Consider the following 27,015-nt stretch of genomic DNA (forward strand, 5'->3'; position numbering starts at 1 on the left):
CCTTCTATGGGTCTCATATGAATACATGACCTCATTTTCAGAATTAATCTTTGACAGAATCAGAAACAAAAACTCTGAATACTGTAGCCACACTGAGTGGGATCTTCCACTCATGATAACAAGCACACGTATCTACACACACATACCCCTTCACCCTGAGATGAATTTAATTCATGAAACAAACCTACGGAATAAACTGGGACACAGAAAGTTGTATTCCATGTAGCCTGCATCCGAAGTTCAAGTGTTAACTGCTGCCCTGTGCTTACTGCCATCAACTGATGGTGGCTGAGTTAAGCACTGAGCAGCTGCAGGGGTCCCTCTGGTTCCGCACACTCTTCATATGCACTTGCTGACAGTGTGCATCTCCTGGCTACTCTGGTGAAGCCAGGAACTGGTCCACTCCCGGTCAAGGTGGTATCCATAGACATTACTGTTACAGCTTTCCTCCTTAGGGTGGTGGCGAGACTGAACGCCCCCAGCCCTTCCTCAGAGGCTGCAGACAAGCAAGGGGAAATCAGGATTGTGTGAATGAAATCCTGACACTGAGCAAATGGGGAATGCAGGAGTAGAGAGTTTGAAGGGATGATGAGCTTGGTGAAGCAGCAATGAATCCTGGGAGGGCAGACTGTCTAACTACCCAGCAGCTGCTTCGATTGTTATCTCTGACTGGCTTGGTTGATTGCATGTTTCTGGGGATCTCTCTCTCTCTCTCTCCTCCCTCAACCCCCAGCTTTCCCTCTTTCTCTTCTTTCCTCTCTCCCTCTTTCATTTCTCCAGTAGTGTCTTATAATCCTTCTTAATTTTAATGACCTAAATTGCATTATCCCTGTCTCATTATGGTTTTATTTATTTTAGACTTACATGGTGTTTCCTTATCCTGACTAAATTTTTGCTGGATAAGCGGTTTTTGTTTGTTTGTTTGTTTTGGGTTTTTTTTTTTTTTTTTTGGTAACAACTCAAAATTAAGAATTGAGAGTTGAAATTTTTTTCCTATTGCTTTTCTTTTTCCTACTTCATTAGTTTCTTTTGTTAACTTTGGTTTTCAGGATGCCATTGTGTTATTTGCCTAAGTTTTTCTTCATTTTACTGACAGCCATTAATGCCTTTCTAGGACTGCTTTGCTGCACTCTGTTGGGGTTGGTTTTGTATGCTGGTTTTTTTTTTTTTTCATTTACATTTTTCTGAAGCTAGAGTTCAATTTTTCTGCTTTAATTTTTCTTAGACACATTGGTTTTTCTTGTTTTTTTTGTTTTTGTTTTTTTTTGGTTTTTTTTGAGACAGGGTCTCTCTGGGTTAGCCGTGCCTGTCCTGGACTCACTTTGTAGACCAGGCTGGCCTCGAACTCACAGCGATCCGCCTGCCTCTGCCTCCCAAGTGCTGGGATTAAAGGCGTGCGCCACCACGCCCGGCACACACATTGGTTTTTCATTTGCTCAGAAATTTGTGTTTTGCTTTCCACTTAATTGTGATTTTTCTTTTCTTTCTTTTTTTCTTTCTTTCTTTTTTTTTTTTTTTTAGTTTTCCTTATGTTTTGGCTCTGAGTGTGTTGAGCCATTGTTGTGGGGTGTCTTAATTAAAGTGTCTATAGCTGCTACAAAACACCATAAGCAAGAAACAAGTTGGGGAGCAAAGGGTTTATTTGGCTTACGCTTCCACATGGTGCTCATCACTGAAAGAAGTCAGGACAGGAACTTAAACAGGGAGGATCCCAGAGGGAGGTAATGAGGCAGAGGCATCATAACATTCTTTGCTTCATCCTAATTTTTGAAGAATGTGTTTCCACTCAGTATGGGTTGACTGTGTATTTTAAGTCTTTTAAAGCATTATTTCTAAATACCTTGGGGGTTGTTTTTTCTTTGTCTTTTTTCATTTTTCTCTTTTTATTATGTACAAATTTATTGACTAGCAATAAGGTAAAATTGTGCAGCAGTTTGGTTTTTTGTTGTTGTTATTGTTGTTGTTTTAGGAGAATAAAGTTTAGTAGAGTGCTCAAACCAGTAGTCTAGGTAAATATTTTCATATAGTATTTCCTCCCTCCTCTTGAAAAATTTCTAACATAATATATCCAGAGTATGTTTTTTCCTCTTTTTGCTCCTCCTAGTGTCTCCTGCCTCCTATCCAGATCCACTCCCTTTCTGCTTCTCATTAGAAAACAAACAGGGTTCTAATGGACCATAATAAAATATAAGATACAACAAAACAAAACAAAAACCCAAAAAAACCAAACAAAAATCCCTATTACTTTGAAGTTGGACAACACAAACAGAAGAAAAAGAGTCCAAACAAAGCACAAGAACCAGAGACCCAGTCTTTCACACATCCATGAATTCCATAAAAACACAAAACTAGAAGCCATAACATAGAGAGGACTTGCTGTAGACCCTGGCAGCCCTGTGCCTGCTGCCTCAGTCCCTGCGAGTCCTATGAGCTTTGATTATGCTCGTTCTGAGGGTCTTGTTCTCCTGGCATCCTCCATCCCTCTAGCTCTTACACTCTCTCCTCCTCCTTTTCCACAGGGTTCCCTGAGCCTCCAGGGAAGGGATTTGACGGAGACATCCCATGTAGGGCTGAGTGTTCCAAGGCCTCTCACTCTGTGTGTATTGACTGGCTTTGGGGGGCTATTTGTTCCCATTTGATGCAGGAGGAAGTTTCTCTGATGATGACTGAACAAGGGTCATTTTTCCTAGTAGGAAGTTAGTTATCGTTTGATTATTTTCCTGCATGCAACAGTTCTTTGTTTCATAACTGCTTTTATGAGATTCCCCTACCCCACTGGTTGAGCAGTTCAATTATAGTGAGCTAGAGGTGTTTAGGTTACATGGATCAGAGTTTGCTTGGCTTCTTGGGTCTCAAGGTTGGCTTGTAAAAAAAGATTTTAGGGTCATCTATCTATCTATCTATCTATCTATCTATCTATCTATCTACCTATCTATCATCGAATTATCATCTATTATCTAATCATCTATCTACCTATCATCTATTTATATTCTTTCTATCTATCTATCTATCTATCTATCTATCTATCTATCTATCTATCTGTAAATCTACCTACCTACCTACCTATCATCAATCATGTCTTCCCTCTTTCTCCTTTTATTCTGGGTTTTCACAGTAATTTGAATTTCCTGACACATTGGGAGGCTATTTTTCTTTTATTTTTTGTGTCATTAGATTGGTTAGCTTTTATCCATACCTTCAAGCTCACTGTTGCTTTTTTGTATGTCTAACCAGATGCTCATTTTGCCTTCATGAATTTACTCAGAAACTCTATTTTTCAGCCTTACCTATAATTATCATTTAACTATTTGTGTAACTTTCTTTTCTCTACAGAGAATCCCCTACTTACCATTGTAAATATAAAATGTCTATGTCATCCTTTCAGTTTATACCTCTACCTACCTATCAACCAATCCTTTATCTATATCTCCATCTGTGGACCAGCTATCAATCACCCAATCAGGTTGGAAAGTTCTTTTACTTTATTACAATGTCTGTACCAACTCAAGATCTGTTTATGTCAACGTCTTTCATGTTTGACTGTGGGTGACATTTTTTTTCTATTTTTGATGCATATCTGATGATATTTGCTTATATACTAGACATTAAGGGTGGTGTGTTGTAGGAAACCTGTTAATGTGTTGCTTTGCTCTGAAGGGAGCTCGGCTTTGCTCTGGTAGGTGTCAAAGCTACACACTAGTACTTTCTATTGACCATGTTACAATTAATTTATAGCTTGTTTTAATTCGTTGTTAGCCTTGTACCATGATCTTTATCAAGGGCATGGCCTTCAGTCATGCACATAATCTTTCTGGCTTCTTCATTAAATAGATGAATTGTTGAGTAACACATACTTACTCTGGCTGGGTTAGAAGTCTGACAATCTGAGCACTGGCTGAGGTCTTTGATCTTCATGGAGGACTTATGGACCCATTCCTGCCTGGTGAGCCTCATAGTAACTTCACATGGAAACAAACAGCTCATCTTTGAGGTGGGACCTGAGTGGAGTCTTCATGAAGATTTTTTGCTTTATTTATTCCATATATTTGCTTTTAGTATTTTTAAAGTAACATTTTTGGCAGTTCTGTTCCATACAGTACACAAAGAGATTCTGTTCAATTATGCAACCAGGGCTTGCTAACTTAGTCAGATGCCTAGGTTGACTTTCAAACAAGTTTAGACTGTTGAGCTTACCCAGAAGAGCTCCCTCTCTTTGCTATTTTGACTCATAAATTCCAAATACCTTAGCAGCTCCAACTTCTGATCTACACCTGATGGACACCTAGTGTAGGATTGTAGCTCAGTCACTTCTGGCCTGAGCTCTCTGCTTTTTATTTATTGCTGAAATAGGCCTACCAGCGAAGCTCGCACTACTATGGGCCTCTTGTCGGAGACTGCCATCTTCTTCCAGACTTGATTTTTCATGTCCACACCAGGAAAGGCACCCCGGGAGGGAGACTGGAGTCACTGCTTGATCTTGCCTCATGAAGATTAGGTTCACACAGGGTATTCTATCCATGGAGGGAAGAATTAATAATTGCTGATAGTTTTTTTTTGTAAGTTCTGTTTGTGGCTGGAGAGTAAGTACTGTTCTACTTATTTTGCCATGAGTAGAGAACTTTGTGCTCTGTTTCTGATTTATCATTACATGCAGAATCTATGCACAGTTGCTGGGTCTTCTCAATAAGTGGCTTGCTAAGCCTGAAAGTAGATGTTTTCTCAGCAGTGGGGAAAAAATAAGAGAAGGCTTCCCCTCTATTTTTTAAGGGAGGAAAAAAAAACCCCGTATCCTTTAAAATACTTGAAATATTAAAGGATAAATACTTTGTAGTAGATGTTATCATTTCAGCTTTAAAAGGATCTTTCAGAACTTTGGTGCCTCTTTTGTCTTTTCTATTCTGTTCTTTGTGTGTAGTACCAGGCAGTTGAACCTAAAGTCTTTTGCATGCCAGAAAAGTATTCTATTACTGAGAAATAGCTCAGATTAAAAAAAACAACAACAACTTTTTGTGTTGAGACAAGGCCTCCCCACTTTGCTCAGGCTGGCCTTGAACTCACCTTGAAGCAAAGGCAGTCTGTATGTTTGTGATATTCTTGCCCCAATCTTTCCTGTGCCTGGGATTACTGGCCTGTGCCACCAGTCACCATGACATTTTTTTTTAAAGTGACCTCTGAACTCTAGTTATAAGTATATTAGGAGTCCTTCATGTTGTAGCTTCAATCCACCTTTCTACCTTTATCACTTGCCTGACTTGATGTTTCAGTTGCTTCTTTCATATATTTCAAATGATCCCTCCCTTTCTTTAGGGTCTAGCAACCTTGACACACTCCTTCCATTTGTATTGATTGTTATATTGTCATGGCTCTCCAGAGAAAGAGAAGAGGCCATTGCGGTATGTGTTGGGGCTGTTAGTCCATGAAAATATGGAAGTTGAAAAGCCCTAGTATCTGTAGCCTGCAAACTAGAGGCCAGGAGAGCAAGTTCCACCCCATGTCTGATTGGGGTGATGTACTGTTGATCATATAAGACCTAGCTGTAAAGCTGGCCAGCTCCAGGCCCCAGAAGAGTTGTTGCTTTAATGTCAGTCGGAAGTTTGGTCAAAACTAAAGTCCCAGATCAAGGCAGCCTACTAGAAGGGGGTCTGTTAGCCGGTCTTTCAGTTGACTTGAAAAAGCCACCCTCTCTAGAAAGAAAATCTACTTTCCTTGGGCTACCGATTTCTGTATGACTCTCATTCAGAATCGGCCTTCCAGACACAGCTGGAACAATGTTTGGTTTAGTGTCCTGGCACTCTGTGGCCCAATCAAGCTTACATGACAGCATATGTGTGGGCAGGATATGATAGGATAAACTAGCATAATTTCCTCATGTGTGATTTTTATCTTGATTATTACTTTTGTTCCTGATATTTATTATGCTTTATCTCATTGTGTCAAATACGCCCAGAGAAATGACTCAAGACAGGAGAGGTTAGGTTTTGCTCACAGCTCAAAGGCAAGACTGTATATCATGGCAGAGAAAGTTTGTCCGTAGGAATTTGATCCACACTAGCAGGAACTCAATAGTCCTATTGCAGGAGTAGGTAGGAAGCAGAGAGCTTCCTGAGTCAGAAGTGCCTGGGACTCCCAAGTCCTGCTTCCTACTGGCTCCATTGAGCCCACACTCACATTTTAAGCATAACACTATGGGTGGCATGTGACAAGTCTATCATAAGCAGCCATGATTGTGACACAGCTGAATGCTTACTTGGGTCTCCTTTTGATTTTGACGTCCTTTGTGCTCAGTGTAACACCAGGGGCTTCAGCAGCATCACTGCCCCCTGAGCAGCGAGTTTCCACATTCTATCAGCACTATGTCCCTGAGCATCAAATTCCATGCTCTTCCTTTTCAATATCTGTATTTATTGTGTAGGATTTAAATGTGTTGACAGAGCAATTAGCCTCTCCCCATCTCCATACTAGTATCAGAGTGACTTTCTTGAATCATGAAAAGTCCAGATTTTCCAAACTAACAATCATCTGTATGGCTAGCTTGTATGATATAGTTTAGGAAACATGATCTGTCAATCTTGTTGGAATGCCTATGGACAAATTTAGTAGTGAATTATTTTTCAGAAAATAGCGTAAAGGCTTTGCTGGAAATGACTCACAAAGATTTTCTTTTAAATGGATATACCCTATGTGTATTATTGCTCTGTCTCCATGAATTCATGTGCACTATGTGCAAGCCTGGTGCCCATGGAGCTCAGAAGAGGGCATCAGATCCCCTGCAACTGGAGTTGAGGATCGTTGTGAGCCATCCTGTCAGTTCTGGAAATGGAACCAGGGTTGTCTGCAAGAAAAACAAGTGTTCTGAACTGCTGAGCTCCCCAAAGAGATTTTTGATGCAAACTAGTCAAGTGAGCATGGAGGTTTCAAGTGCCAGACACCATCTAGATTGCTCTACGCTTCCTGTTGTGATTTGAGATGTGAGCCATCATCTTTCACCTTCCAGTTCCAGCTACTGCTGCCTGCTGCCTGCTGCCTGCTGCCGTGCTCTCCCTGCTGTTATAGATCCTAACCGTCTGAAGCTATAAGCCCAAATAAACGCGTTCCTCTATAAGTGGCCTTGGGCATTGATAAAACACATTGTGTTTTATCACAGCGACGGAAAATTAACTAACACACAAATTGTTATCAGGAGTGAGCAGTTACTCTGACAGGTCTGACCTGATCATGTTTTTGTTTTGAGGGGTCTGGAAGATTTGGGGAATTCTGTACGCGAAAGCTGTTGAATACCATTAAGTAAAGCTCATCTAATCATCCTAGGAGGAGCTCGGGAAACAGTGATGGCAAAGCATAGACTAGGGGACCCAGCTGAAGAGGTGTCAGAGGGGAAGAAGATTAACAGCTGGACTGGAGCCCTTTCTTGTGATAGTTTGGCAAGAAATGTGGCTGCTTTCTTGCCCTTGTCCTAAGAATCTTCCTGAGGCTAAATCGAAAAGTAATGGGCTAATTTCTTTGGTGGAGGAGATTTCAAGCCAGTCTAATATTAACTGTTCTGTGGTTATTATTAATGACTGCTACACAGGTCTACAAAGAAATAAATGGAGAAGAAAAACAGTACAGAATTTCAAAAATGGATAGCTTGAAGAGAAAAAGGGCACCCAGGAGTTTAGTATTTCAGCCAAGGCCTGTGATGAAAGACTTGGATATTCAGGGGAGGTCTGATCTATATGGGAATGAAGGGGGAGATGCCCTCAAGACAACACCCATCAGCTTAGCTCATAACCAATGAAAGGAAAGGCCTAAGGAGTTTTCTGCTCCTAGAGATAAATAGCAAATCAAATTGCTGCAAATGTGATACAAGGGGTCAGGGCCCACCTCAAGTTTGCAGGCGAACTTGACAGTGCGGTCTGCATGGTACCAGCTTTAAAGTTAAAGGCTACATGAGGAAAGGAGTTGCAGAATCTCTCTCCTCAGGTCCAGAGAGGCTACTGAGGCCAGGTGTGTGGCGGGGAAGTCTCTGCCTGGAAGCCTTGAAAAGCAATTGCACCAGGCTGTGGAAGTGAAACCGGAATTGTGTCGGAAACCCCAAGAACTTGAAGATGCCTGGGCAGTGGGATGCTGAGAGAGAGAGAGAGAGAGAGAGAGAGAGAGAGAGAGAGAGAGAGAGAGAGAGAGAGAGAGAGAAAATATGGAAGCTTGCGGTCTGACTCATTTATGCTTCTTGTCACTCTCTCAGAATACCCTGATACTTCAGAGACAGAAAATGTGTGTTTTGCAGTTTTCATTCAAAAGCACCCATTCAGAAGCATGCCTACAGGGTTCACATCTCAATCATGTGCTCACTGAAAGATGCCTTACATCTTTAGTTACACTTCTAGTCATCCACTTACTAAAAAGAGAGCCATTCAGTGCACTTAAAAACTAGTAACTCAAAAGCATTTTCTCTCATTTATATTTTTGTTTATATTTGCTCTTTGACAATCTCATCGATGTATAACGTGCATTCTGATTACTGTAATGCCTACATCTCTAATCTCCCTGATGCCCCCCCCAACAGCATAGGTCCTAGCTATTCTTCCCTGTTGCCCTACAGAACTAATTGATAAGACTCTATTGCTGAAGACACCACACACCTTAGGAAGCGTTTTCAAAATAATATGGATAATCTCTTTTCTTAAGGTCAAGAAAATGTGAGAGAGGTTTGAGAGGAGAAATGCTCACTTTTAACCTTGTGACCAGGAGGTAACCAGGGCCAGTGCTATGGGGGGAGAATAGTGGCTTCATAGGTTAAACTTTCATACTTGGACACAGATCAAGTATTTTGAGGAACTCACTGGATGTATAATACTTGCTATTACTTTTAGGTCCACTTTCACGTTCAGAAAAGCTGTTCAGAATTTAGTCATTCCTATGTGGCCAACATTACCACAGTGTAATCTAAATTTGCGTGACTATCAAAGCTAATTGACTCTAATATTCTTTGTAAATATTTTTTTCCAGTTACAAAGTACAAAAACAACTACAGACCACTTCCCCTTGAATAAGTAGATGTAACTGAGGGAGAGACTGGGGTTTACTGGAGGGGCAGAGATATTCTAAAAAAAAGCTCAGTGCAGTGTGACTAGAGATTTTCTCCGGTCACCAGGCTCCTCAGGAAGATGCAGACACTGTGAGCACTTTAAGGAGCAGGCAGAAAAGTCAGAGGGCACAGGAGCATGCGCACTGGGAGAGTCTATCCCTGTCCTACTGTCATTGGAAATAGCCAGCATGTGTTCCTCAGAAGAATTCCAGTGCGGTATCTGGAAACTAAAGTGGCCAGCAAATTGAAACATGAAATCAGTACAATGAGAGTTTGGAACCTTTAACGAATATTGTGCGGGTTGAGTGGACATCTGGGTAGGTCCACTTTCTAAAGGTGCTACTTCTTATAAAGGGACAGGGCAGATAGTGCCATTTGTACCCTGTGTGGCAGATGGGGGTCCTTAAGCATAAATGATAAGTAACCAAATGATAGGTTTGATTTACTTAGTTTGCTATTCCTTTCTTACCATGTGTTAGATACTACATGTACAATGTCAGGCCCTTAATATACGTATAAACAGTCATTCTTACCAGCAGTTAACCAGAGCAGCTGAAACTCGGAGAAAACACCTAGGTCATCCAGAGTAACGCAGATGATAAAAGGCAAGAAGTTTGAACCCTAATCAGTGAGACTGGGGTGTCAAAATCTTTACCCCTAGAGTATTGACCTCATTTAGTAGGTCTTTCCTAAGGCAATATTATAGCCAGACATTTGAATCAAGCTCAGAGTTAGGGATGTAATAATTCCCTCTCTAGTTTGTTTGGGTGGAGTGCATTCAGAACACAGAGACTGATCGCGACGCCTTTAATCAGGCAAACTATGTAATTTTTCTTTTCAAAACTTCCAAACCTAATTTGTCTCAGAAAGTATAGCCATGTGTTTCCAGCTCCTTTACCCAAAGCTTGAAATACCCGAAGCTGACAAGAAGGTCAGTTTGAGCAGAGACAGGAAGTCCCAAGTGTGGAGAGATTTTTAAGTAGAAGATTTTACATAGTGCTGAGAGTCACCTCTTGAGAGTAGCAGCCATTGGCCCTCAGTTTGTTAGTGGATTCTCACACGAGTGGTGATACTGTCAATGAAAGAACCTTCTGGATGCTTTGTGGCCAGCCCCTTTTCCCCTGGGATTTATCTCCCCCAGTTTCTACAATTCTCATCTCCCCACCGCACATCTCCTGCTTGCTTAACTCTGGACAAAAGCCAGCTGGAAGCAATGACACTGTTGAGACAGAATGCCCAGATCAGCCGCTGCCTGTGAAGGGTTTTCTATGAGATTAAGAAAGGTCAACAGCTATGGAGGAAAGTCCCTCCCCACCTCAGAAGTTAGAACTCTCTACTACAGACATCACAGTTAAAGGCTGTTCTTTACTATGCTCACTGTCCATTTTCACAGGCACACAAAAGAAGCACCTCGTGGAAGCCAGTGCCGTGGAAGCCAATGCGCTACACTTGTCCTAGTAATTGAACTTGTACAAGGTCAGGTGTGAAGACCTGAGAGCAAGGGCTAGGCTAGGCTAGGCTAGTACTCACAGCCTGGAGGATTCCCTGTGACTTGATTTCGTGGGCAACTGTATTTGGCACAGGCATCCTGTATAATTCAACACTGGAGACTGCTGCTTATCGACAACATCCTAATCACCACGGGGCTCCCATCAGGTTGGGAAGCAGGGTAAGGCCCTCTTGGGCATGGCTCAGTTTACCAATGAGACTGTTCTGTTCACAGAGTTTCAAGCCTTCCTATATGATTTCCTTATATGTCTGTGTCTTTCCCCCTAATCCTCTTCAGAAATAAAAACATGGAAGTTAGTAGGGCAAGGTGGCGCATGCCTTTAATCCCAGTACTCAGGATACAGAGGCAGTTGGATCTCTGTGTGTTAGAGACCAGTCTGGTCTACAAAGTGAATGTAGGACAGCCAGGACTACACAGAGAAATCCTGTATCAACAACCCCCCCCCCCCAAATCAAAGTTTGGATGAGGTAGCTGCAGTCACCATGTTGAAACAGATGTTTCATTCTTATCTAGACAAACTGATTCCTCAACTGAAAGGGATTAGTGGCCTATTAATGGCTTCCTGGTTCCGTGCCGGAGGCACACATTAGCAAATGATTCCAGAAGTGTGAGTGCTGTAAATTTGGGTCTATAACCAGTGCTCTAAAGTCCTGTACTATAAAGCTTCATGTGTTTTTTTAATAATATTTTTAGAGAACTTTTTACATTTAGTATTGTCATTATCATGTGTGTGTGCATGCGCGCATGACATCCATATGTACACACGTGTGTAGGCTGTGGGCTCTGCTTATGCATGTGGACATCAGGCATGTCATGCTAACTTATTTTGGGGGGACAGTGTCTCTTAGTGGGTCTGTAACTTGTCATTTCAGATAACTTGGTTGGCCAGTGAGCCCCTAGGTACTGTCATTTGTCACTCTCTGGCTTCCCTGTCTCAGGGTTATAGGAACATACTGTACTCAGCTGTTACCTAGGCTCTAGGGATGTGAATTCAGATCTGATGCTTGTGCAGCAAGTGCTTGACCCAGTGCCCCCCCTCCTAGGCCTGGGGTACTTTAATTTAAATTTATAATACAGTTTTCAAGAAAAATTGCAATGTATATTAGTAAAATCTCTAGATATAAAACCTAGTGCTTTCAGCATAAAGCATCTCATAAAGATTTAAAAGCAACAAAAGCAAAACCCTTCTTACCAACCTTCTATAATGCAGCATGAACTCGGCTTTACAAGACTGTGAGGCTTTTTACCTTCAATGGATTTCTCAGGATCAGTGTTAATAGTTACAGTGTACTACGGAGATCCATAGTCCCTATTAATGTCTGGCTAAGGTGCTTGCTAGTATTTGTCCCCTGCCAAATGGCACCATTATTGTGACTTTTGAGGTTATGATAGTTTTTTCATTGGTTCTTCTTAGTTCGTTTCTTCTGCTTCTTTTCTGTCTTGATCTATTGTCTTTGGTTTCTGCCTCTAGGTCAGTAATCAGTATATGGCCTTGTGGAAGGTCAGATCTTGAGCATCTCAGGCTTTATATAGACTGAAGAGTTTATGTTATTCAATGAAAGAATCTGCAGTCCAAAACTGTCACAGGTGCAGGCAAATGAGGGCCATGGGGTTGTCCCCAGGAAACTAACTCTAGGCAGTGGGGGACTTGGGTCTGTAGACTTCAGTCTATCAGCTCCTGTTTAACCTGTCAAGCGTGGTGGCATTAACTGTGTAGAGTAATGTGTAGTAAAGAAAAAAAGAATCATGCAAGGAATTAACATAGTTCTAGAGGCAAGATACACGAAGGCCTGTGCACAGTTTCATTTGTGGGGACGGATTGGATGTATGTCTTTTGTTCTTTTTCTAAGTCTTCTGGAAGGCTTGTACATGTGCTTTGGGCACTCAGTGGATGAGTTGCTTGATACATGAGTTCTATTTTCACATGCTCTGCAGCACTGCCAGGATGATGATGAGCTAGGAGTGTACAATTCTAATTACAATTCGGAAATAACTTAACTCATGCTTCTGGAAATGACACAGAGCGCGATCGAAGAATTAGAAGAACAGTTGTGTAGTACGAGAAGGTTATGTTTGAACTCACGGCTTTTGAGAATGACGCTAACCAGAAACTGGTTTCTTTCTCCCTCCGCCCCCCGTGACCCCCCCTCCCCGCCCCAGACTGCCCAGTGTTGAGATGGAAGGAAGTCTAGTAAAGGATGTTGCTGAATTCCTCCTTGGAATCCTTAGACAGTACTTGAGCAGCAAAGATAGATTAAAAAAAAAAATTGTAGTCTTGAAAAACCCCAAGCCTGTCTGTGTTTAGACAGTGCCGACAGAATACTGAACCTGTGGACAAGTTCTATGGCCATTAAGCAGCCTCCACTCTCCTGGAGCTGGCTTGCAGCATCCCACGCATTGATTCTGTTGAGAAAAACGCAAGCCCAGGAGCCACAGGTGTGAAGGCTAAGTGGACACAACAGATGTCTTCCAGAGAGAAAGAGAGAGAGAGAGAAGAGAGAGAGAGAGAGAGAGAGAGAGAGAGAGAGAGAGAGAGAGAGAGAGAGAAGGCGACAGAGGAAAGATACCATGTTTTTGACACAAAACTTTGAACAAATAAAAAGCTGACATTTGAGCTGGCCCATGACACAATTTAGTCACCTGGGAATTGATGTAGAGGGTCCTTAGTCATATTCTTGGCTGGGAAAGAACTTAAACAAATGCCCCAAAGTCCAAAGTTCCAAGTCCAGATAAGGTAAGCAGAGAGTTACAGTCAAGAAGCCACGGCAGTCATCTCCACCGCTTAGATGTACGACAAACTCACCTGGACACACACTGACAGGTCTGCTTCATCTCACTTACCAGATCATGTAAGCATTCTTACTGCAGAAATATTAATGCGCCTGTTTATGGGTGCAGTTCTAAATATGGAGACTTTCTAACTTTAATGCACTAATCATATTACTGTTTACAAATAACAATCCAAGTTAAAAAGCAATATTTTCCCAGCCAGCTGAAGTAAGGCCCCATGGAGTTGAAATATTTAGTAGCAAAAGCATGCTACTCAAGTTATAGCCAGAGATCGGGGCATATATACATGGTGCTGTGCTTTGAAAGCCAAGTTTTAAATGTTAGAAATTTGACCTCAGTCCCTAAAGCAGTAGTTCTTAACCTGTGGATCACAACCCCTTTGGGGGTCAGACAACCCGTTCACAGGATCACACATCGCCTGTATTGCATATCAGATCATTATGATTCATAATGAGAGCAAAATTACAGCTATGAAGTAGCAACAAAAATAATCTCATGGCTGGTGTGTCACCACAACATGAGGGACCGTATTAAAGGGCCTCAGCCTTAGGAATGCTGAGAACCACTGCTCTGAAAAGTTATTATAGACTTTACAAAATAATTTTTATTTTAAAGTAAAATATAATTATTATTTTCTCCCCTTGCTCTCTCTCCTCCAATTCCTCCCATGTAATCCTATTGTTTGCTCTCAAATTCATGGACACACACACACACACACACACACACACACACACACACACACACACACACTTAAATCAATAAACATGACCACTCATTCCATTTAGTGTTACTTGTATGTATAGGTTTTTAGAAAAGCCAATGAAATTATATATATATATATATATATATATATATATATATATATATATATATATATATATATATTTATTTCTGAGCATAAAATTCTTTCTCCAAACAGTTACGGAGACTGAGTTACTTTGCTTTGAGGATGATAATGATGTCAGATGTTCATGCTTTTGAAAGTAGATATTTGCATGTATCATTTCTTTCCTGGAGAAGGTGTGTGGGAGAAGTAGGGTGAGAGAAAGCAGTTTCAGCCTGCATTTGCAGCTTGCTGAGAGTCATACCACATAAATACAGGCAGACTCTGGTGTCCCCAAATGACTTCTCTTTGAAAACGAAGAACTAGATTCTTGAAAGGAAAAAGGACCAGGCCAAAAAAAAAAAAAAAAAAAAAAAAAGGAGCCATCATTCAATTCAGTTTTGGTTCATGTTCTTTTACTACCGACAGCTGAAGGCAAGACCGAGACAGTGTCATCTTGATGACGTGAAGGGCATTTAGCTGAGAAGTGCTAGTACTGACTTTGTGTGCGGCACGTGTTCACTCTAAGTCTGTGAACACTGGCTTTGGAAACAAGTAGCCCACTGGGCGCGTGCTAGTGTTCCTCTGTTAGGTCGTCTGCAACCGTGTATGGGATTTTCACTTTCTCCACATGCATAATAATTGATATTGGTTTTCAGGGAAAGAAGCAGATCTCATTTTAAAGCTTAAAGACAGGGCTTGGAAGGTGGGTAGTGGAGACAGGCACCTATAATTAAACTACACACTGGTACATTTTTTTCAAGCATTTCGTAGCCACCTCAGTGACATTCTTGAGTCTGGTTCCTAGAAGGTCCAATCCTTAAATGTCTCCTTAGGGACTGAGAAAGTCCACCCAATTTCCTAGTGTGTGGTTTTCTGAAAACCTCTATATTTGGGTTCAGAATCTTTGAGTAGCAATTACATGTTTATCAACATTTCCTGGTCTCATGAGAGACTAAGGATGAGACAGTGGGTTGTGAAGGCAGGTATTGTTTGATGTGTTTGGTGGTATTACCTCAAGAGTTAATGTCTGAATGTTGTTTGACTTTTTTTTTCCTCCAGTACTTGGGAACTAAATCTAGGACTTTCCAAACCAGACAAACGCTCTACCAACCCGATGGTGCTGTTTCTCAATGGGATATTTCCTTCCTGTTAACTTGATGGTACGGACATGCATGTACAGAATTAATGATGAGAACAGCCGCCAAGTTTCTTAACCATTCTCTAGGCATCATGCTTGACGTTTTACATACAGTAGCCCAGCTGAACACACTGCGGTGTACATTTGCTCACATTTTATATAAATGAAAACTGAGGGCTGGAAAAGTGTCCTGACTGGCAAAGGCTTATCATGCCAAGGCCTGAGGTCCAACCCAGAGCATGTGTTCTGAATAGGAGAGCTCAGAAGCATTCAGTCAAGAACAACCACCAACAGGCTGTTTACTCACTTTCTATACTGTGGCTTTGATTAGTATTAATATTATCATATTATTAATATTAAGACTATTAAGATTGATAAAACATTAAGACTATTAAAATTAATAAAATAAGATTAATAAAATGAAGGCTATTAAGATTAATGAAATGGCAACAAAGTTATCTTAGTACAAGCTAAGCCAGGAAGCAGGCCTACTGTTGATTGGCTAGGTGAAAAGGCTTAGTTGAAAGCTAAGAAACCAAAGCACATTCTTCAAATCAGCCATTATGGGCTCAGGTCACCTCCCCAGGCAGAAAGGGCTTCTGGTCCCCAGCTGTGGGTGTGAGTGGTAGAGCCAGGCCTGGTGTGGAAAAATGGGGGAAATCCATTAAAAGTTGAAGCATGAGAATGCCCAGGTCACATCAAGTTCTGACTTTTAAAAAATCTGTTTTAAAAATAGACTAATCATTGTTAGGCAGATCTTAGGAAAACAGAGAGAGGAGACTTCACTCTGCCTCTCCTTTTGTTTTGAGGCAGGGTGTCACTCTGTTATCTACACTGCCTGAGAACTTACTTTGTTGATCACATTGAGATGAAACTCATGGTGATCCTCCTGCCCCTGCCTCCTGCGATTGATTACCCTAGTGAACCATTAGGCATAGATTACAATCTCTGCCCCTCCATAACAACCTTCATTCTAAGCTCCTAGCTTCATTTAGTAAATGAGTGTATCAAAGCTCAGGGAAGTTAGGACATTTTACCACATACTCTCAAATCCCACTGGTGTGTATTGAGCGTCTACCATCCCGACAGGCATTATCGTGAGACATTCTGTCCTGACTGACACTGTTAGCAATTCTGTTAAGTTTTCATTGATACCCACTGCGTTGACAGCAGGAAGCGAAACAGGACAAGACTGAAGCCTGGTGTTTAAGTGTCAGAGTTGAGGAGTCATCCCAGGTCCAGTTTGAAAGCATGGCTCTATCAAGAAACAGAAATGGTTCAAATGAAAATAGTGTACACATCCAAATAAACTGTTTACACAGACCAAAGATGAAGATGGCTTCTTCATGCTGCCCCTAGACACATTATCCTAGTCATCTCTGAGATACCTGATTTTGCACTAACAAATGCGCATAACACTAGAGAAACCGGATCTTTCTAGCTCTCCAAATTTTCTTTCTATGATAATTAATCTGTTAAGCCATAAGGAAGCAGCTACAGTGTCTGGAAGTATTGACCTTTCAGATCCATAATGTAGACATTTCACCATCCCTGACTGTTGGTGTTGGATGAGTCAATTTAAGGGCTTAAGAGGAACTGCTCTTTGCCAGGCGTGAGCTTTTCTCTGCTCCTTTGAACACTTCCCTTATTTTGATCATTACACTTAGAGCCATCTGGTAGGTGTGTCATGCCATTGATTTCCAGGAAAGAAGACATGACATATGTTGCTTTTGTGTATAACAGGAATGTAAGCTTGTCACAAATTTGGTGAAGGATGTATTTTTACATTTGTATGTGTACTTGTGGGAGTGTGTGTCTTCTGTGTATCACTGTGGGTGTACACGTGTATGTTAGGGGTGTATAGGATCCAGAGGGCACCATTGATTATCTTCCTCAATTACTCTGCATATATATGCATATGGATGTACACACACACACACACACACACACACACACACACACACATGACCTTATCGTCCTATGAGGCATATGCTTAAGTCAACCTTGAAAGAAAGCCAACTGCATAGCTGTCCTGCAGCTCGAGGTGAGACTTAATTTTTCTTCAGAAAGTCTTTATTGACTCTTCAGTGTGCTCTGAGAAGCTCCCTGTGTGCAGAAGGAGACTGTTGGTCGAAGAGGCAACCTCAGATTTTTTTTGAGAAAGAAATAATGTCGTATGTGCATGGGGTTATCCATGCATTCATGCATGTATGTTCATTTGAGGTAAGGAAAGGTTTCTAAAATTATACCCAGCGAAGCATGTGATGTTAGCTGTGATGGGTCTCAGCTTTCCCCAGGCTCTCAAGCCAAACCAGCACCCTCGCCTCTCTTTGGGTTCTTCAGAACCAGGTGTTTCTCTTTTTATTCATCTATCAGAGTTGTAACTGTACATCAGGATTGAAGGGTTACTTACATCGACATGCAACTAGTACTTTAGCTCCTTGGTGATGAGATACTCCTACAGTCAATAAGACATATCAGAGGTTATTGAGAGACAGTTGTGTACTGAGGAGTATGGGGGAGGGGTGATTCTTCAAAGAGGGGCATGTAACCTAGACATAGGGGAGGATTCTGGGGCATACTTGATGTAGGGGCAGTTTTAAAGCCCATATATGCATTCACTCTAAAAAGCAAGGCAGAAGTAGTTTAGGCCAGTAGAATTAACTCATGCAAACATGTACCAACCTGATCATGAAACTGCCTAAAGGAGTCTATTAAAGGGATTATGCTTCTGTGCCGACAAAACAAAATCATCAGAGTCAAAGAAAATGCCCAGAAATCATGAGAGTAAAAGATTCCAGGGTGAAGCTTTAGAAAACAATGATGCAGCACTCGGGAGGCAGAGGCAGGCAGATCACTGTGAGTTCGAGGCCAGCCTGGTTTACAAAGTGAGTCCAGGACAGCCAAGACTACATGGAGAAATCCTGTCTCAAAAAACATAAATAAATAAATAAATAAATAAAGAAAGAAAGAAAGAAAGAAAGAAAGAAAAAACAGTGATGCATGCAGGATGGTTGGAGTGAACACTGATCCTAATAGAAAAGCAAAAAGAAAATCAAGGTGAAAATTGTTTCCAAAGGGAAAACAGTTTAATGAAAGAAACTGGTTGGAGGCCAATAACTTTTAGTGTCTTTAGGATAAAATATGTCACTTATATCTGGAATGGCCTAGTTTATGGTGATTTAACAAAAAAAGAAATCTTAGGTGGGATTGTGTTGGCAAAAGGCAGCATTCAACAAGTTAAGGCAAGCACAGCAATTGCTCAGATAGAGACAGTACATGTAGATCCCTCACTGAGCTGATTGTACACTTGTGGGAGGAAAGAAAGAGGAGAGCGAGGAATAGACAGTAGAGAAGGGGCTTTGAGATTCCACACAGGAAGCTCTTTCCTGTTGCTTGGAGAGCCGCTCATGATTTTTTTTTCACTAATTTATTCAGATTGCATCTCAATTGTTATTCCCTTGTTTGTCTCCTCCCATTCCTCCCTCCCTCCCTTTTACACCCTATTCCCCTCCCCTAGGTTTGTGACAGAAGGGGACTTCCTCCCCCACCATATGGTCACAGCCTATCAAGTCTCATCTTGGTAGCCTGCCTGTTCTTTCTCTGAATGCCACCAGGCCTCGCCACCAAGAGGAAGTGGTCAAATATGGGGCGCTGGAGTTCATGTCAGAGTCAGTCCCCGCTCTCCACACAACTGTGGAGAATGTCCTGTCCATTGGCCAGATCTGAGTATGGGTTCAATATTTTCTGCGTGTATTGTCCTTGGTTGGAGCAGTAGTTTGAGCAGACCCCCTTGGGTCCAGATCTGCCCATCATGATGTTCTTCTTGTAGGTTTCTAGGACTGCCGCTCATGATTTTTAACCTGTGTTTAACCAATATGCATGGATGTATTCCAGACTTACCACACCTTCCACAAATCTTCAGCCTGCCTCTTATCAGTGTCTGCTACCACAAAAGCCAGTAATATTTTCATGCGTGTAAATGAAAAAGAAAGACAAGAAGAGCTAGACAGCAGCATTGTATGCATAGGGAGCATTCAGGAAAGAGGTGGGGAAAAGTGGAGGGTGGGTGACACCGATCAGGAAAAAGAAAGAAGGTGGGGGTACTTCCCAGAGGAGATACATTTTCATAAAGCTTTAACTTAGCAGCCAAACACTGTTTTATGTACTCTAGTACTCCATAAATGAAACTAATTAGTTTTAATAACATAATTTGGACCATCAAGCCTGGAATGTAAATCATCAATAAACCTAACTAAGTTACAAGTGAATATTGCCCACACTGAAGAGGAGGAACAAATACAGTTATCCCAAGACACTTTGGGAAGTGACATTTTAATATAGTTCTGCAAAGCCAGTGGCCAAAACTCTTGTACACAATGAGACCCCAGGAGCAAGTTTGTTTCTCATCAGAGTATTGGCTAGCAATTCTGTCGCTATTTTAGTGTGTACTAAGATCGAATAAATAGGAGAAAGAAAACAATGGAAGACAGATAAGTTACAAACAAGGCAAGAACAAAGACTACTGGGAAACTTGTGCTATTAGACAGAGAACTGGGTGTTGGCCATCTTCATCTCAATCTGTGCGACATACCTTGGATGTATCTACCTATGATTATCTCTATTTGACAGACAAAAATATGAAAATACGTGATGTATGTGTTATTTGGCTTTCACATAAGCAAACACTGATTTCTAACTCTCTATTGAAACTAGCAGCAGTTAATGCCCCAGCAAAAAACACCTCAGTATTCACATCCGGACTCATAGGTACCATATCCAGTATGAAGAAGTAGGACTCATTGGAAAATTAGTTGATTCTAGGGCTAGGGCAGGACAAACAGAAGATAATGACAAAAGGTATATCTGGAGCATCATATGATGACAGAAATGTAAGGAAGTGTGGTCCCAAAGGCCACAAGACCAATCAAAGTATCTCCCAATGTGAAAACTAAAACGGCCTCAGCCACAGGACAATGACAGGGAACCACAACCTCAGAAAAGCCTGTCATGAGGTCACGTGTATATAAATAACCAAATAACAAAGTAAGTGGGGAGAAGGGTTAGTTTTCAAAATAATTGCCAGTTTATAGAAGAAATAAAAGATATTTGAGCTCACCGTTAGGAAGACAGTACCGTAACAACTGTCACAAACAGGATGTGCCCACAAATGCTGACATCAGCAGGTGAGGGAGTAACAACAGGACATTCATGTAGCATAATTGCTAGCGATAAATTTCAAAATAGACCTTTATAATAGAAAACTAGCAGACACGGCTTGAATTGCCCAGGCAAGGTTAATATCACTGACTGACAGCATGACTCCCTCTAACAGAGATGCTTGATTGAGGTGGTATTGTCACTGTCACTCTGTGGCAGTCTTTCCAAGCTGAGTAACTGTAGACTAACAATGAGAAACTGCAGAGGCATCTCCCAACGTATTCGACCCCAGTCTACGGACTGTCAAGGGTTTGAGAGACAAGAAAAGGCTGAGGATCTCTCACAAGTTTGAAGGAGACGGGAGCCACTTGGGACTGAGCCACATGTCCCAGCTGAGTCCTGAAACAGAAAAAAGGGGACAGTAAGAGGAAGGTCAAAGTTGATCAAGTTGAGAGATGACAGAATCATGAGGGTTCCATGTAAATGTTCTGGGCTTAATGTTTGCAAAGTGCTTAAATAAGTGGTGAATGTCTGCAGATGCTGGATGAATTGTACACAAACCCTGCACTCTTAACTTTTCCATAAGTTGAAATTCACTCCAAACCTCAAGGATTTAATAAGGAAAGGCAAACAGGGAGGCAATAAATAGAGAGCAAAAGGAAGAAGGTAAACCCATATTTACTTTTCGGAAAATAGTTAATTTGGTTCACATGCTACTGATAAAGTAAGCTAGCCTCTGGCACCGTTTTCATCACGTCTGAATAAACTGGCGTAATTGCCTATCATGTTCTTGTTTGAAGTGACTTCTAAGGCATGGTTTGCAGCTCTACAGATGACAAAATAAACACACTGTGGGGTGCCATACTGATTTCGATCTTTTGCTTGCTTGATTTGTTGGAAGGGAGAAAGTTGCTATCTACTTAATAGTCACTTATATACTCAGTAAAAATGTGGAGACCTGATGTAGGGTTCGAAGAAGACAAATGCACTAATTGCACAGCTGATGCCAAGGGTTAGCAGATTCCTGTGTTTAATATGAACCAAAATGCCTTATATTTTCCATCATTTAAAAATGGCATTGCTCCCTCATACAATTATTAATTCATATAAAGTGTAATTAAGTAACAATTATAAAAAGTAAAAATCAGGTACTTAAAATTTAAACAAGTTTACTTATTTACATATTAAACAAGTTCACTAGTCTACTTATTCCCTACTAAATAGTACTAGAACAGGCTGTGCACACTTCCAATACTAGTCCTAGAGATGCTGAGGCAGGAGGATCACAAGTTCGAAGTCATCCTGGTCTTTAGAGCAAGATCTTGTTTCCCCAAAACAATGCTAAGTTATTTTATGGTGAAACCATATTGCTAGGCTACGCGTTAGCATTAGTCCAAGGTATCACTAGAATTATGAAATGGGAAGCATAGAAAAACTGTAAAAGCCCTAATCAGAGAGAGAAAAATATATAAGTATGTATATTACATTTAAAATAAATTATCATTGCCACAAAAGAGTTTGACTTAGAGATGCACAGAAAGAAAACTCAAAAGTATTTTTCTTTTTATATATAAAAACACACACACACACACACACACACACACACACACGTCAAGAAAATTATCCTGAAGTCACACACGTGATACTTTTGGGAAGCTGAACTGTGATGCCAATCACGTGTGGAGGTGCTTCAAGAAAACCCTGACAGATGTGAGAAAACACTTTAAAAACAGCCCAAATAATAAAATTCTAGTAACCGGCTCCCCTGGGGGCCTGCTCTAATGAAACATCTATAATCTAAAGTAAAAGAAAAATCATGTTAAAATATACTGTGCCTCCTGATTTAAACAGACTTCTGCTGGTTTGGTACCAAGACAGTGTGTGAATGCAACCCATTAGTTTCTTCTTTGTTGGAGATGAGTACATCTGCCCCTAAGAATCATGGGTGTGGTGGTTGTAAACAAGACAGCAGATCATATGACTATTAACTGTGATGGAGTTGACTTTCCTTGCTTGTCTTCTGGGGAATGGGGCGGGGGGGGGGGGGCGAGTTATGAGCTTAATAAGGAATCAAAAGATCCACACTTCAGCACTTCCTGTTATCAATAATAGAGCCACCACACTAGACCTAGAATCTAGAAAAGCTGACAATGGCACCTCACCTTGTGAAAATAAGTCGACTCTTCAAACCCTTCCATGTGTCTCAGCCCACTGAATCCTTGTCAGAGCCTTGCCAGGTGGCTGGAGAGGCTCGGCACAAACGTGAAAGCATATTAAGGTGTTTTCGAATTCACATATGGACCATCTCCCCCTGCCTAAGTTCCATTGAGAACCAAGGTCGGTCTCATCCTGTCAACTCATTTGGTCTTTATAGGGCAACAGCACTTCTCTCAAAGCCAAGCAGGAGCTCTGGGCTTTGGGTTCCAGAGCAGGAGGGTGCTACCGGAAAACTCGCTGTCCTCTGCTACAGCACCAAGGACTATTTTTAGATGTTTTCTTCTGGCTAATTGTCTCTCCCTCCTTGGGGCATTTCGATGGGTAGAATCCCCAGATGGGCCAATTTTCTCACTAATTCCCGCAGAGATGGGAAAGAGGAAGACAGTGGCTCTGTTTGTTGCCTTGGGGGCTTGGGAACCTTCTTAGTGACGAGAGAGGAGTGGGTTTAGCAGGATCTTCAAGGATCTTGAACCCACAGGGCTCAGCTGGAGTCACTGGCCAATGACACTAAGACAAGACTTGGTGGGAGACTGGAGCATCTTCTTGGAACCTTCAATCCACCCTGATGTCTGAAAGGAGCTCAGGGCATAGAGCCAGCAGTGACACTCTCGGAATAACCTGACTTTCTTCTACCACCTTTGAAAGGAACCGGGGAAGTTAATAGAGAAATTGAATCTTTATCTTCCTGGTGTCAACTTTTGAGAAGCACAGGGAGACCGAGACCGGTGGAGGTTAGCCCTGAGGAGATAGAGAGGATGGAATGATGACAGCCATTTACTCTTAATCCCTTGCTGGGAAAAACAAGTCAAGTAGTGTTAGATGCCCTGGAGACAGTGAACGGAAAGAGTTGGAGCTGGTGTCTGGCTCAGTGTCAAGGCCAAACTTCCAACAGGTTTTGTGCGATGAATTCTTACAACTTGGATTGGGAAGGACTGGTATACGTACTGACCATTCGCTGGGAAGCGAGAATAATCCAGAACCCTCGAGGAGGCAGATACCATGATAGAGCTTAGAACCAGTGCGTTCTTATGTCACAGCAAGGGGTACATGAGATACTCTGTCACTTTGGATGAGCTATGAAAACCCCGAAAAGCACCAAGAAGTTAATGTGTTGAAGACAACACAGCAAAGAGGAATTTAAATGCAGCCTTTGTCTCCAGCATCTGTGCTCTCAAAAGATGTCTGTCCTCGAAGGTTCCACTCTGCACAAGGATTTAACGCATGCGCGCGCGGTGGGGGTGGGGTGGGGTGGGCATCCTGTCCCATGCACACCAGTATTTGAGTTTTCTTGTCCCATTTCCAAAAGGACATCGATAAGCTCTGGGAAGTGAGGGATGGGACTCAAAGTGGGGTGTTCTAGAGAAACTTGAACCCTTTAACACCAGGCAGATCCCCCTAGGACAACTGAGCAGTCTGAACAGAGGCCCAGTGAAGTAGCCGAATACTCTGACCAGAGTGAAGGGTTGCTGCCTCATCTGCTAATCACTTTCCAACTCTGTGTTCTAGTCAGGCACTTCTTCCCACTGCTCCTATGCTAAACATATCCAGGAGCCTGGAAGGCCAGGGACAGAATTATCAGAAGCTGCCAAACCCGGATTTCACACTCTCTTCCTGGTCCAGATTTATGGAGAGGCGCCCAAGGTAGCAAAAGACTTACCCAAGGTCACATCCCTAGCCAAGAAATCCAAGAGTCCGTGGGGCCCTCACAGCAGCACCCAGCGACCTTCTAGGCTTGCTTTCTCATAGCCCACACCTGAAGCTCTCTCCATGCCACACCCGGCTTTCCTGTCCCCCGCCCCCTCAGTCCCCAGAGTGGCTTCTGACGCTCGGCGGCCTCCCGGGTCCCGCTCTTCCTGCGGGCGCTCCCTTCCGCCGGATTCCCACGCCGAGTGCCACGCCCCCAAGCCTCCCGCCCCGGGGACCCCGAGGCAGCGGAGCCCCGGGTTGCTGGACTTGAAGGAGGCACGACCCGCGGTGACGTCCTCCGCGCCACGGCGCCCGCGCTCCCGCCTGCAGTGGGGCCGCCTTCCCGAAAGTCCCAAAGTGTCGCGCGGAGCCCGCTGAGGCGTGGCCGAGCCCGGGGCCCCCCGGAGGGCCGCCCCCGGCGGAGCCCTAGCCGGGCGTAGGAGTTGCGCGGCTCGGGGACGTGCCATGGGCTCGGGACCCCGGGTCCCCTCGCAGGCCATCGCCGGGTCACTGGAGTAGCCGAGGTGGGCGGGGAGCCGGCCGACCCCGCGCGCATCTCTCCATGAAGATTCTTGCGCTTTCTCTGAAGAAAGGAGTGCATATGCTGCAGTGTCTCTGTGGAAGGAGCCTGAGGTCCAGCGACAGCCCGAGCGGTGAGCCCGACCTCCCCCTCCCCGGCCGTCCACCGCGGGGGGCCCTGCGCCCAGAGGGCCCGCGGCTACCGAGCGCGCGCGTGTGTGCGCGTGTGCGCGTGTGTGTGAGTGTGTGTAGCCCTGAAGTCACCCGCGCTGTCGTCCCGCACCCGAGCTGGAGCCCGCGGGTCCGGGACGCGGGGAGCGGGAGAGACCGGCTCCCACACTTCCTCGCGCCTCGCTGCTCCTTGTGACTTGCTAGGGCAGCCTGGGACTCACGGTTGTTCAGGGTCTCCTCGGAGAAGTTGCTGGTGCAGTCGGCCCGCAGAGGGGACTTTAAACAGGTGGCTGGCAGACAGGTATCTTATTTTTCTTGCTTTGTCTGAAAGTGGACTTTTGGTGATGGTTAGAGAAGGGTTACCCTTTCACTGGAGATGGAGCGATTTCTGTCCTTGATGCTGAAGAAGCAGGAGGCTCCTACCTAGTAGTCTGGGATTTAGCCAATGCTCCCTTGAGGCAAGGAAAGAAAATCAGATCATTTGAGTAACCTGTGATATGGAGAAAAATCATTAAGGCACTAATGGCTTTTTTTTTTTTAAATCACCAAACTAAAGCCAAATAAGCCATTCTGTTCTGCAGAAGCCTGGCAAGACGGTGCGGTGCTACATGGGGTTCACTTCCATCGTCTGATTCTTTTAAAAGATGAAAGTTCCCTTTAAATCTATTAATCTTGCGAGCACTAATTCAGTTTCTGTGCTCTTTGGTTTCCTTCTCAAAAGCGGAGGTGGGGGTGTGAGGAGACAGGAAAGGCACCATATCATGTCTAAATGAGTGTCTCTGTAAAGAATACATTTTTGATCTATAAGCCCCAAATAACTAACAAATTCAACAACATTATAATAGCTTTTGTGTTTGAAACTTTGTGATATTTTTGGTGATCTGATTCATTTGGTAATGACACCTATTTTCACTTTGTTCTAGAGCTAAGAAAATTATATTTGGAAAAAAATATATATATACATTCTTTCATTCATACTTTTTCAAACTTGGGCTTTGTAATTGCTCGCTAGGCAAAAGATAAAGCGAGAAACTAGTTTGAAAGAAACTAGAAAATTTAACCATGTGAAATTTGTGAACATGCCCTGTAGTGAAATTGGCCATGTGCTCTCATGTCTTACTTCTCTGTGATTTAGAAGACTAGCTAAATGTGTTTTAGTTTTGTTGCTGTGTTTGTGCGAGTGCTGAAAGATGTATCTACATTTTCAACTAAACAGCTTTACAGTGCAGCTCCTCTTCTGCATGGCGTGTGACCCGGGGGAACTCCTAAAGATGCATGAAATAGAATGGGACCAGACTGTGGCCTTGTAGGTGTGAGGTTTTAAGGTATGTGTGGTATAGAGTTAAACAAGGCATTTCCTCAGATAAAACGAGGTTTAAAAAAAAAAACCTTCCAGTTAACAGGCAGAGAGCTAGTTTCCCAAATAGTAACAGCTGCAAATAGAAAGGGTGATCTGTGTGACTGGGGAGCGTGGGCTGCTGCAAGCATGGCACTTATAAGTCAGGAGATCCGGTCACGAGCCAGTTTCCATAAGTCACTATATTTTAAAAACTCTTGTCTTTCATCTGGAGGGGGGAAAAAAAGTGGAAATGACCTCACCTGCTTTTAATGTGTGATTCTGTGAGAACTGTGATGTCTTATTTATGCATGTTGTTTTACTTAGTGGGGTAAATATTTTATTTTGAGGACTAGCGCTCTGGAGAAATTTTTTTTTTAAAGGTCATAGGACCAAATGGGGGAAGATGAGACCTCTTCCACAGTCTGTTACAAACGCAGATAATATGTAGTTGTTTGCAGAGAGAGTGTTCCTAGAATTACAATTAAAAAAACTATGACTCTTTGTAGCTTATCATTGTGTTGTACCTAATATAACCTGGCTTTATAATTTGTGTACAAATTTTAAGTCCCATGATCATATCGCACACATCATA

At 42.6% G+C, this 27,015-nt stretch overlaps 2 protein-coding genes across 4 annotated transcripts in view; one reads left to right on the forward strand and one right to left on the reverse strand.

Moving 5' to 3' along the window:
• The window catches only part of FGF12 (fibroblast growth factor 12), a 551,642-nt gene that overhangs the window by 155,350 nt on the left and 369,277 nt on the right, over nt 1–27,015 (forward strand). Inside the window, exon 1 of one of the 3 annotated variants that reach the window (XM_084801112.1) lies at nt 24,825–25,047. The exons of 1 other annotated variant lie outside the window; for it this stretch is intronic. In XM_084801112.1, the coding sequence (XP_084657238.1) occupies nt 24,957–25,047 (91 nt within the window). In that variant the 5' untranslated portion in view covers nt 24,825–24,956. Of the gene's footprint in view, nt 1–24,824; nt 25,048–25,246; nt 25,386–27,015 lie in introns of those variants that run through there. One more of the 3 variants, XM_084801114.1, reaches the window with a different exon arrangement.
• On the reverse strand, nt 19,969–24,894 carry LOC311608570 (uncharacterized protein; the record flags this gene model as incomplete). The annotated part of the gene is made up of 2 exons (XM_084801115.1): nt 19,969–20,890; nt 24,366–24,894. The coding sequence occupies one exon, from the start codon at nt 24,892–24,894 to the stop codon at nt 24,412–24,414; it is 483 nt and encodes a 160-aa protein (XP_084657241.1). The 3' UTR covers nt 19,969–20,890; nt 24,366–24,411.

Source organism: Acomys minous, assembly GCF_964271855.1.
Source record: "Acomys minous genome assembly, chromosome: 11".
Lineage (NCBI taxonomy): Eukaryota > Metazoa > Chordata > Mammalia > Rodentia > Muridae > Acomys > Acomys minous.